This window comes from Bos grunniens, chromosome 14, assembly GCF_055505025.1.
Source record: "Bos grunniens cultivar Pamir isolate PY7600 chromosome 14, Bosgru_T2T1.0, whole genome shotgun sequence".
Lineage (NCBI taxonomy): Eukaryota > Metazoa > Chordata > Mammalia > Artiodactyla > Bovidae > Bos > Bos grunniens.
In genome coordinates, this window is record NC_141178.1 from 8,948,175 (window position 1) to 8,960,940 (window position 12,766).

General features: G+C 39.6%; 1 protein-coding gene and 1 long non-coding RNA gene across 9 annotated transcripts in view; one reads left to right on the forward strand and one right to left on the reverse strand.

Annotated features, from left to right (window-relative positions):
* Window positions 1–8,342: 8,342 nt before the first annotated feature.
* Window positions 8,343–10,689, reverse strand: LOC147359017 (uncharacterized). The gene is made up of 2 exons (XR_015140479.1): window positions 10,590–10,689; window positions 8,343–10,481 (listed from the first exon to the last, which is right to left on the reverse strand). It is a non-coding gene; the product is annotated as an uncharacterized LOC147359017 (long non-coding RNA).
* Window positions 10,690–10,932: 243 nt separating this feature from the next.
* OTUD6B (OTU deubiquitinase 6B) overlaps window positions 10,933–12,766 on the forward strand; it is a 33,710-nt gene continuing 31,876 nt past the window's right edge. For all 8 annotated transcript variants that reach the window (XR_015140478.1, XR_015140476.1, XR_015140477.1 and 5 more), the window contains exons 1-2: window positions 10,933–11,055; window positions 11,694–11,845. Coding sequence is in view for 5 of the 8 variants with exons in the window: in XM_086335909.1 (XP_086192035.1) it covers window positions 10,974–11,055; window positions 11,694–11,845 (234 nt within the window). In the remaining 3 variants the exon portion in view is untranslated. The remainder of the gene's footprint in view (window positions 11,056–11,693; window positions 11,846–12,766) is intronic.

The following is a 12,766-nucleotide window of genomic DNA, read 5'->3' on the forward strand; positions in this document are numbered from 1 at the left end:
ATTGTATTATTTGCTCCATTTCAAATCACTTGGACCCTATTTTCTTTATCTCTAGCATAGGATTGATGATGGTAATAGTTTTTTCTTATCTTAGTGAACTGAGATTTTAAAATAGTAATAATATATAAGGACTTTATAATCATAGAGCACTGTGCCCATTTTAGCAATCATAGAAGGCATATGATGGAAATTAATTGAATATCTGCAGTTCTTCTTTAAAGAAAACTGTGTAGAAGTTCAGTTAAAATATTTTTTTAGAATACAAAAATCTCTTAAACTCAAACTTCCAAGTTGATTTTCATTCCATGTTTTTATTATTATAAAATATTTAGTGTATAATAGCTGAGTAGGCAGGTTGCTGCCTAAGGGCTCAGTGTTGGTAAACTAGTAGTTGCTTAGGGCTGCGCGTCTCAAAATGCATGGCCTTCCCATTTTGCTGTAGGTTTAACTGGTGGTGGTGGTTGTTTAGTCTTGGTTTCCCCGCTAAATTCATATGTGGTGGTGGTAATTTAGTAGCTAAGTCATGTCTGACTCTTGTGATCCCATGGACTATAGCCCTCCAGGCTCCTCTGTCCATGGGATTTCCCAGGCGGGAATGCAGGAGTGGGTTGCCATTTCCTTCTCCAAGGGAGCTTCCTAATTCTGGTATGGCTGCATAAGGAAGTAATTAAATGAGGTGATAAGGGTGGAACCTTAATTCAATCAGATTTGCCTGTCTGACGTGACCCCATGGACGAATACTGGAGTGGGTAGCCTTTCCCTTCTCCAGGGGATCTTCCCAACCCAGGGATTGAACCCAGGTCTCCTGCATTGCAGGGGGGTTCTTTACCAGCTGAGCCACAAGGGAAGCCCAAGAATACTGCAGTGGGTAGCCTTTCCCTTCTCCAGCATCTTCCCGAACTATCAATCAAACTGGGGTCTCCTGCATTGCAGGCGAATTCCATAGCTCTGACTATATGAATCTTTGCTGACTAAGTGATGTCTTTCCTTTTTAATAAGCTGTCTAGGTTTGACACCTATTCTTCCAAGGAGCAAGTGTCTTTTAATTTCATGGCTGCAGTCACCATCTGCAGTGATTTTGGAGTGCAAGAAAGTAAAATCTGTCACCACTCCCACTTTTTCCCCTTCTATTTACCATGATGTGATGGGACCAGATGCCATAATCTTAGTTTTTTGAATGGTGAGTTCCAAGCCAACGTTTTCACTCTCCTCTTTCACCTTCATCAAGAGGCTCTTACTTCATCTCCACTTTCTGCCATTAGAGTGGTGTCATCTGCATATCTGAGGTTGTTGATATTTCTCCCAGCAACCTTGATTCCCGCTTGAGTGTCATCCAGCCTGGCATTTCACATCATCTACTCTGCATATAAGTTAAATAAACAGGGTGACAATGCACAGTCTTGACATACTCCTTTCCCAAATTTGAACCAGTTAGTTATTCCCTATAAAGTTCTAACTGTTGCTTATTGACCTGCATACAGGTTTCTCAGGAGACAGGTAAGGTAGTCTGGTATTCCCATCTCTTGAAGAATTTTCCACAGTTTGTTGTGATCCATATAGTCAAGGCTTTCTCATAGTCAATGAAGCAGATATTTTTCTAGAATTCCTTTGATTTCTCTGTGATCCAACGAATGTTGGCAATTTGATCTCTGGTTCCTCTGCCTTTTTTAAACCCAACTGGTACATCTGGAAGTTTTCATTTCACATACTGCTGAAGCCTAGCTTGAAGGATTTTGAGCATAACCTTACAAGTATGCAAAATGAGTGCAATTGTTGGGTAGTTTGAACATTTTTTGGCACTGCCCTTCTTTGGGATTGGAATGAAAATTGACCTTTCCAGGGTCAATAGGGGCTTCCCTGGTAGCTCAGCTGGTAAAGAATCTGTCTGCAAAGCAGGAGACCCCAGTTCAATTCCTGGGTTGGGAGGTTCCCTTGGAGAAGGGATAGGCTACCCACACCAGTATTCTTGGGCTTCCCTGGTGGCTCAGATGGCAAAAAATCTGCCTGCAATGTGGGAGACCTGGATTTGATCCCTGGGTTGGGAAGATCCCCTGGAGGAGGAGGGCATGGCAACCCACTCCAGTATTCTTGCCTGAAGAATCCTCATGGACAGAGGAGCCTGGCGGGCTATAGTCCATGGGATTGCAAAGAATTGGACACAACTGAGCTAGCGACTAAGCACAGCACAAGAAGATGCCAGAGAGCACATTCTCTCTCCCATTCCTGTATCTTTCCCTCCCTTCTCCTCACCCTGAAACACATCAGGAAACAATGAGAAGGCTGCTGTCTACAAGTCAGGGAGAGAGTGCTCATCAGAAACAGAATCTCTTGGCATTTTGACCTTGGACTTGTCAGCATCCAGAACAGTGAGAAATAAATGTTGTTTAAGCTACCCAGTCTATGGTATTTTGTTATGGCAGCCCACATAGACTAAGAAATATTATTTTATTTTCCTTTTTATCATCATTAGTCTTTAGGATGACTGGCTCAAAATTGCCAACTAATAAAAACTAAGGCCCACTTCCCTTCTGCTGTGTGTAACCCTGCTGAGGTAATTTGTGACCCCTGACTATCAATCTCATTTCATAAATAGTTGCAGTCTAGCCAACCAAACAGAAAATGGAAACCCTCAATTTTCCTGTAATTTTTTTTGGCATATAGATTCATACCATCGTTTAATCCTCCTGCAAGTTCTTTAAAATGAACAGTTGGGATCAGGTATTTTAGATTTCAACTCCTCCTGTTTCTTATTGGGAATATTCTCCTGCCATCCTAGAGAGGATAATGAAATAATGATGCTAGTAAGCTGGATTTTCTGGCTCAGTGCCAACAGAAGAGCATACAGCAAAGTCTGCTGAGCAGTTCATGGTAACCATGGACAAGTCCTTCAGAACCTTTGTATTGATCCTTGAATCTGTGGCAGTCATCAGTGTTGTACTCTCTACCAAAAGAAAAAAAAAAGCCAGAATTTTTAGGTTTCATTAGTAGAAATATGGCTTCCCAAACTCAAGTTGAAAAAATACTGAACAAAGCATGTTGTTAGCATATACTTATTTTTCACAGATTGTGAATTCATTTACTAAAATTAGTAACTCTGAAATCATAACTAATGGCATATTGATGTGCAGAGCAGCAAAAAAAAAAAAAAAAAAAAAGTCACCTGATGAAATGGAACAAGGTGACAGCCTATCTTGTCTCAGTTCTCATACTGTAAACAGGTGTCCTTCTCAGAATACAATTACTGTGATTTTTGGAATTTTGTGCTTTTTATGAGTGATTTTGCTGTTTTAAATGGTCCCTAAGGGTAGTGTATTGTTCTTAAGTACTTCATAGAGAAAATATGTGTTAGGTAAGATTAACTGCCTAGAGCAAAGTCAAGTCCTGGAATGCAAAGTCAAGTGGGCCTTAGGAAGCATCACTATGAACAAAGCTAGTGGAGGTGATAGAATTCCAGTTGAGCTACTGCAAATCCTAAAAGATGATGCTGTGAAAGTGCTGCACTCAATATGCCAGCAAATTTGGAAAACTCAGAAGTGGCTACAGGACTGGAAAAGGTCAGTTTGCATTCCAATCCCAAAGAAAGGCAATGCCAAAGAATGCTCAAACTACCACACAACTGCACTCATCTCACACGCTAGTAAACGAATGCTCAAAATTCTCCCAGCCAGCCTTCAACAGTACATGAACTGTGAACTTCCAGATGTTCAAGCTGATTTTAGGAAAGACAGAGGAACCAGAGATCAAATTGCCAACATCTATTGGATCATTGAAAAAGCAAGAGAGTTCCAAAAAAACATCTACTTATGCTTTATTGACTATGCCAAAGCCTTTGACTTTGGCAAAGTCAAACTCTGGAAAATTCTTAAGAGATGGGAATACCAGACCACCTGACCTGCCTCTTGAGAAATATGTATGCAGGTCAGGAAGCAACAGTTAGAACTGGACATGGAACAACAGACTGGTTCCAAATTGGGAAAGGAGTACGTCAAGACTGTATATTATCACCCTGCTTACTTAACTTATATGCAGAGTACATTATGAGAAACGCTGGGCTACATGAAGCAGAAGCTGGAATCAAGATTGCTGGGAGAAATATCAATAACCTCAGATATGCAGATGACACCACCCTTATGGCAGAAAGCAAAGAAGCACTAAAGAGCCTCTTGATGAAAGTGAAAGAGGAGAGTGAAGAAGTTGGCTTAAAACTGAACATTCTGAAAATGAAGATCATGGCATCTGGTCCCATCACTTCATGGCAAATAGATGGGGAAACAGTGGAAACAGTGGCTGACTTTAATTTTTTGGGCTCCAAAATCACTGCAGATAGTGACTGCAGCCTTGAAATTAAGACACTTGTGCCTTGGAAGAAAAGCTATGATCAACCTAGATAGCATAGTAAAAAGCAGAGACATTACTTTGCCGACAAAGTTCCATCTAGTCAAAGCTATGGTTTTTCCAGTGGTCATGTATGGATGTCAGAGTTGGACTGTAAAGAAAGCTGAACACCAAAGAATTGATGCTTTTGAACTGTGGTGTTGGAGAAGACTTTTGAGAGTCCCTTGGACTGCAAGGGGATCCAACCAGTCCATCCTAAAGGAAATCAGTCCTGAATATTCATTAGAAGGACTGATGCTGAGGCTGAAACTCCAATCCTTTGGCCACCTGATGCAAAGAACTGACTCACTTGAAAAGACCCTGATGCTGAGAAAGATTGAAGGCAGGAAGAGAAGGGGAAGACAGAGGGTGAGATGGTTGGATGACGTCACTGACACAATGGACGTGAGTTTGAGTAAACTCTGGGAGTTGTGATGGACAGGGAGGCCTGGTGTGCTGTGGTTCATGGGGTCACAGAGAGTCAGACACGACTGGGTGGCTGGACTGAACTGAATGAAGATTAACTGAAGCCATGAGTTACAGTTCTATTGGCCATGGGTTTGATGTCAGTGAATTAACAACAGTACTAAATAAGGTATCTTAAAACAAGGTTATGCATCCATCATTTGGTGATAGTAATGTGATCAGAGGCTTGTAGAAACCTAATTCTGTATTTCTTCTAGGGACAGTGATATAGTATTCACTAATTCAGTGTTTCTTAAGAAACTTTAGAGAACATAACTACCACCAGTTGCAAAAATTAACTAGATACAGACATGTAGTAGTGAATCACAAAATTAGAATCAATAATGGAATAATGTGTGCTACTACAGATTTTTTATAAAGTTAAAAAATCTAAAGTGTTAGCACAGTTGTGTCTGACTCTTTGCGATCGCATGAACTGTAGCCCACCAGGCTTCTCTGTCCATGGAATTCTCCAGGGAAGAATACTGGAGTGGGTTGCCATTCCCTTCTCCAGGGGATCTTCCTGATCCAGGGAATGAACCCAGGTCTCCTGCATCACATAATTCTTTAAAGATAAAATGTTCTCCTACTCATTATTTAACTCAGTGATTGTAGTGCATTATTTTTGGTTTAATTCAGTTGAAACTATAAGTTTGAATATATTTCATTCTTCTTTAACAACTACCCATCAAATATAGGTATAGCCCTTAAGGTTTAACCTCCTTTTCTTTTTCTTCTATTTCCTATCATTGTTTCCAGGGTGATTTCTGATGGATACAAATGCCGGCTTCAAGTCAGAAAGCTAAAACCTAAATTTCCAATCATGACATCTCTTCTGGCTCTGGACCTGAATTTCTAAATACCTGTCTGACTTATTCAGAAATGTCCCTGTCATAAATCATGCTCAACATGTTACAAACAAAATTCATTTTCCCCTCCATGAGCCAATATTTTCTGAACTATGTACCTTACCTGAAGTAATGAGCTTTATTCATTATGTGAATTTTTTCCTCACAACAATCTTCTACGTAGGTGTTGTAGTATGGATGAAGACAGGATTGTATAGATGGTATAAACTGACCTTGAGGTCACATTTGGTTCTGATACTTACTATGTGGTCTTAAGCCAATTACCTTTTTTGAGCCTCATTTTCATGGACAGTAGATACAACATAGTTTTTATTATTATTCTTCTTGAAAGTGTGGTAGGTACTCAAAGTGGCAGCAACAACACCCCACAGGGACTCACAAGAAATCTCAACTTTACCCTAAACTTAGTGAATCAATATTTGCATCTTAATATGATCTTCCCTCATAGCTCAGTTGATAATCTGCCTGCAATGCAGGAGACCAGGGTTTGATTCCTGGGTCGGAAAGATCCCCTGGAGAAGGAAATGGCAATCAACTCCAGTATTCTTGCCTGGAGAATCCCATGGACAGAAGCACCTGGCGGGCTACAGTCCATGGAGTTGTAACAGTCAGATACGACTTAGTGACTAAACCACCACCATGATCTTCCCAGGCAACTGGTTTGCATATTTAAATTTGAGCATCACTGGTCTGGTTTTCCATTGCTAACAGAAAGGTGTTATATTGCCTTCAGGGGAATAGATCATTCACGAGTCAAAAAGTCCTGTAACTTACTAAAGCTACTATTACAATTATCACCAATGCTCTTATCTACCTGTTATCAATTATATATAGCTGCTGTAAATGGGTATTTTATTCAGAAACCTTGAAATATCTAATTTCAATCTACTTCATGGTTATTTTATTTACTAGAGAAAGGTTCATTCTTTCATTCTCCTTTATCTTTTTTATGCATTTTTGGGCTGTTCTGGGTCTTTGTTGCGGTGTGGCGGCTTCTCCTGTTGCAATGCAGTGCAAAGACTTCTCTTCGGGCTTCTCTGTGCGTGGGCTGAGTGAGCACGCACACCCAGTAGTTGTGGCATGTGGGTGTGGCATGTGGGATCTTAGTTCCGTGACCAGTGACCAAACCCACATCCCCTGCATTGGGAAGTGGATTCCTAACCACTGGACCACTGGGGAAATTGTCTTCCTACCATTTTAAATTGGACGCCTTCAACGTTTTAAATTTGGATTGCTCAGTAAGTTTTCCTTGTGTTCCCTCTTTACAAAGAAAAGCAGAAGCACTAGTTCTCATCTGAAATATTTAGAAAATGAGCCCAAACTGTTGATTTAAAGAGGGATGCTGCAACAGCCTAGTTTAATCACAAAATCTCTCATACAATAACACTGCTTGAACGAACCTGTTTCTAGATTCTAACACTATTTAACACTTACTAAATGTTCATAATGTACAATGCACTGTGTGGACTGAGCTTTATAGATGCTTAATAATACAGTTCATAATCTAATCTGTGCCACTGTTACCTTGATGTACCACGTTCCTAACAAGCTCCCAGGCAATGCTCACGCTGCTTTTCTGAGGAGGATACTTTTCAATAGATTGTAGAGCAAGAAGAATTATATAGATGTCTGAGAAAGGAATAACAAAACAGTGATGGGGAGAGGGGCAGGTTGGTGGTGAGGGTTGAGAATTTAGCTTCTCTTTCTTTAAAGAGTCACCTGTTAAGTCCTTAGAATTCATTATAGTAAAATTCAGTTGTGAAAAATCTGCCACTATGGTTTTTACAGTAGTCATTACAGACTGTGAGCACTGGACCGTAAAAAAGGCTTGAGCACTGAAAAAACGGATGCTTTAGAATTGTGGAGCTGGCTCTTCAGAGTCCCTTGGACTGCAAGGAGATGAAACCAGTCCATCCTAAAGGAAATCAGTCCTGAATATTCATTAGAAGGACTGACGCTGAAGCTGAAACTCCAATCCTTTGGCCACCTGATGCAAAGAACTGACTCACTTGAAAAGACCCTGATGCTGGGAAAGAGTGAAGGCAGGAGGAGAAGGGGGCTACAGAGGATGAGATGGCTGGATGGCCTCAATGACTCGAAGGACATGAATTTTGAACAAACTCTGGGAGATAGTGAAGGACAGGGAAACCTAGTGTGCTGCAGTCCATGGCGTTGTAACTGAACAAGTTAGCAATTGAACAAGAAGTTAACTGTGGCACTTAGAATAGTTTATATTGAAGTAAATCCACTACTTAGAATTGGAAGGTAGCAAAATTTACAAAGTTCAGTAACTAGGTCTTTCCTAGGTGCATATGCCATTCTTCACCTAGTATTCTCCTTCCTAGCTCCCTGCCTTTTGTACATCCATCCCAGAATATACAACACATAATGTTCTTATTGTTGCAGTTCCTAAATTATCACCATTTATTATAATCTATTTCATAACAGTAAAAATTTTCAAATATGTTATTTTTCAGCATTTAACTTAGCTCCTAGGCTTTTTTGTAATGTGATAATTTGTGATTTCTAGAAATACATTAAAGTTTTCTCTGCACCCTAGTATAAGATCACTTAGAAATGTTTCAGGACAATTTGAAAATAATGTAAATGCACATACACCTCTAAACTATTTACTTAATTATCTCAACTTTTCATTTATTTGGCTTACTAAATGGTTTAAGTATTGAAGTCACAGTCTAACAGTTTTTGCGATGTGTATTTTCTTTAAAGGATTACTTTACTAATTCTAAGTACATAAAGTGTACCAATTATAAATGTACAATTTTTAAAAACATGTATACATCAGTAAAGCTATCACTCATAGGAAGACATTGAACATTTATTTTACAATGAATGCCATGTTATCTACCGCATAAAGCATCTTAACTGTACAGTATATTTTATAAATATGTTATAGCTTGAGTTGTCTAATAAAAATATTGCTCCCTTATAACTCATTGTTTTCATTACCTTTAAACTCTTTTACGGTTTTCTACAAATGTGGGTATCCAGGATTATAGATCGATTTTTGACCCAATTTCAATCTTTTAAAATAGGAATATTTAACCAGTTTGAGTGTGGTAACTCAGCAGTACCTGTATCAATCTATTTTATGCCAATTTTAATGCTTCCTTGCTGTTTTTCACCACTTCCCCTACAATTTGAATATGTCCTATTTGTAGCATTTATTGTCAAATTTACCTACAATGATCTACTACATAAAGCAGTAGGTACTGATTTTCCACAGGCAAGATGTACTTTAAATAAGGTTTCAATCCACTACCACCCCAATCAATGATTTATAAAGTTTCTTTTTACACTACTAGTATTAGCATTACAAATTTGCTACTTCCCCACTCCTATAATTAAAACTAGAGGAAATAAAACTGTACTACTGGTTTTCCCATTTTGTTAGGTTAACATTTGATATGCCTTTATTCTACAGGTTCTGTCCACAGTGACAAAGTCCTTTTATTTTACATGTTTAACTTAAGAACATGCATATCTTTACATGCTAAAAATAAAGCAGTATTTTTTTTTTTACATATTGAACATTTAGCATGCCTTTTAAGCTTATAAAGACATAAGCTGAAATTTTAGACCCAGTTTACGTATTTGTTTGCATTTAGTTTTATAATTCTATATAACACTGTAACCTTAAGGCTGTTTAACTAAATCTTACACCGATTTTTTTATACCGTTGCTTCCTTACTCTTTTTATTTTAATCCATGTTATTTGTTGGCTGCAATACATCACTTAACAAAGTTTTCAATGGCAGTACTTAAAAGATATACCTTCTCAGCCTCTGCATATGTGTGAATGCTTCCAATTGCCTTGGTACAGAAATAACTTGTCAGGACATCTAATTGGTTCAAAACTATTCTCCCTTAAAACCATAGATGGGCTTCCCACGTGGTAAAGAATCCACCTGCCACCAATGAATGAGGCAAAAGAGACACCTGTTCCATCTTTGGGTGGGGAAGATCCTCTGGAGGAGAAAATGGCACCCCACTCCACTATTCCTGCTCGGAGAATCCCACGGTCCAAGGAGCCTGACAGTCCATGGGGTCGTAAAGAGCAGGATAATACTGAGCCTCTGAGCGAAAACTGTAGATATTGTTTTCTGGCATTTACAGTTGCAAGGGAAAAATGTGAGGTCAGGCTAACTTTCATCCTTTTATAAGTGGCTTGTCTTCTCTGAGATACTTGTGGACTTTTTTTCTTTACCCTTCCAATTTAAAAAAACTAGCAGGATATATCTAGGTACTGCTTTCTTTTCACTAAAACTTAATGGCACCCTTCGAGCCTTTTCTACTTGTAGATCTAGTTTGTTAACTCTGAAAATATTTCTTCAGTTAGTTCCTTAATTACAGTTTGACCTTCATTTGCTTTGTCCTCTGTTTCAGGTATTCCTATTATGCGTAGATTTTATCACCTGGACAGGTCATCGAGGTCTTCCTTCTTCTCTTTACTTCTTTTTCCTGTTTTTCTTTTTCTTTTTTCTGCATGCTGTGAAAATTTCTCGTTTTGCGTTCACTTCAGTAATTCGATTTTGTGCCCCATCAGACTTGAACATTTCTGTTCTCTCAGCTCTCTCACACTTTTCAAGTGCTCCGACAAGAGCAATTTTGATCATTAAGCATAGGTCTTTAAGCTCTGGTGCGATATGATACTTAATCCTTGCAATCTCTTCTGTTTCCACCGCTATACTCGTTTCAAGAGGCGGCATTTTCTCAATTAGCTGTTTTCCTTTGGACCTACGGTATCAGGACCTTGAAAATAAGAAAAAGAACTTAATTCCCTACTGTTTGACTGAATCAACACAAAGATTTCCAATGAGAATTATTCAAGCTTTTGTTGAAATGTTTTTTCTTTCTTACCTTTTGAACAACTCTTCTGAACAATGGCACCAAAAGGGAAAGATGTTTTGATTAACGAACAAAACAAACGTCGAAAACGGTTCCTCTCTACGTAATCTCTGCACGCCTCAAGCTACGTCATCTCTGCACGCCTCAAGTCAGGGCCAATAGACTAGCGCTCACATGCAAACATCAGCTGACGGAGCCACCCCGCCGCCCCGCCCAATCAGCGCGGGTCAAGGGAGTGCGCACGCGCATCCTCTTCACTTGCGCTCCTGTACCGCCTTAAGGCGGGGCTGGATGCCAGTCGCGTCCAATGGCGCGCGGGGTGAAGGTTGAAAGGTGGAAGGAGGCGCTAGGCCGTGGCTCTGGTTCTCAGCGCGTGTGTTGGGCTGCCTACCCGTCATGGAGGCAGTCTTGACTGAGGAGCTTGATGAAGAGGAGCAGCTGGTGAGACGGCATCGCAAAGAGAAGAAGGAGCTGCAAGGTGACGGGGGAGTGGGGAACCCAGGAGTCGCCAGGACCCAGGGAAGGGAGCGTGGCGCGTCGGTTCTGGGGAACGTTGAGGGACTTCTGAACCCTTCTAGGGTTCTTCAGGGTAGCCAGTGACCTACATCCCAGACCCCCTTAATCTCCTCGACCTTCAAAAGCTTCCTCTCTTCGGGTGCACCACGTTCCCCCATCCTGCGAGGCCGCCGGGGTGCGGGTTTCTGAAAACCCTTGTAAGCCACCGCCTTGGACTCAGGCCCCCCCTTTCCTGTTCCTGCCCTAGTTAACCGACACTTGACCCTAATGGGTGCGTTTCGAAATATCTCACCTCAGTTTTAAGGACTCGGAAAGGATAGTTGAAAGATTTAAACGTTTAAGTTTCCTCCCCGCCGCCCGCCCTTTCCTCATCCCATACCAAACTCACGGTTATGTTATTATTATTATTATTTTTTTGAGAGAGGGTCTCGGCTTCTTCTGGACTCTTCTCTGTAGCTGTCTGTTTTGTAATTTGTCTTTTTACTTTCATAATTACCTTTTTCCTGTATCCTTTTCTTCTTACCATCTCCTTATTGCTATTATTTCTTATTTCCTTTTAATCCCTGGGTTTTTGACGTAATGATTTTGGTGGCTTTTCAGCCAAAATACAGAGTATGAAGAATGCTGTTCCCAGGAATGACAAAAAGAGGAGGAAGCAACTTACAGAAGATGTTGCTAAGTTAGAAGCAGAAATGGAACAGAAACATAGAGAGGAGCTGGATCAGTTGAAGTTGACTTCTAAAGAGAGTAAAGTATGTGAAATTAATGTTTCTCCTTGTCTACAACATTGGAAAACAGTCGGCCACTTCTGTTACACGGTTAACTATGAAATCGTAAAACCGGAGGGAAAGAAGGCACTTAGTCATGTTCAGGCATCACCTTTCATTGTTATTTTTGTGATCAGATTTATATGGTAGTGTGTTTTTTAAGGAAGGTCAGCAAAGAAAGTCTACTGCCCCAAAGATGAACAGATTCATAAAATGGGCTAGAGGAAGCTTTACCAAAAGAAAGTGGAAGACCAGTCTCCTAGTGTCAGAATTGCTATTAAGTAGTATTTGAACCTGGGCAAATTTACGTAATCTTCTCGAGCATCAATTCTTCACATATATGATACAAATACTACTGCTGTTTAAGCACAAGATTTTTCTAAGAAATAGAATAAATGTGACATCATTTTTTAAGTTATGAAAGTGCTTTATGAGCAAGTTGTAATAAATAGAAATGTACTGATGTTTCTTGGGTAAATTGGAGCATGTTAACTGTCATCAGTTTAGCCAATACGTATTTCATCATTATAGCTGCACAGTGTTTTGTATGCCACATACTTTGTTTAACATATTGCATTCATTTTCTCAGATAATTCTCACAATAACACACTAGTCAGTGTTACCTCTGAAGTAAGTGTAGATAATCCTATTTTTAAAGTGGGAGACAGATTCAGAGAGATTAAAAACTTCCTTCTAAATTTATAACAACTGTTAAGTACCAAAGCCCGAATTCAAATTTAGAGCTGTCTTACTCCAGAAGGTAAATACTGAATTCGGTTATAATTTTTATCTAGAGTGATAATTTATTTCATGGGTTTTAGATGTCAAATATCATAGACTCCCTAATCTCACTCTCATTTTCGATAGTTGAAAAGTTCTTATGTCTGTGCAAGATTTTATCTAGTA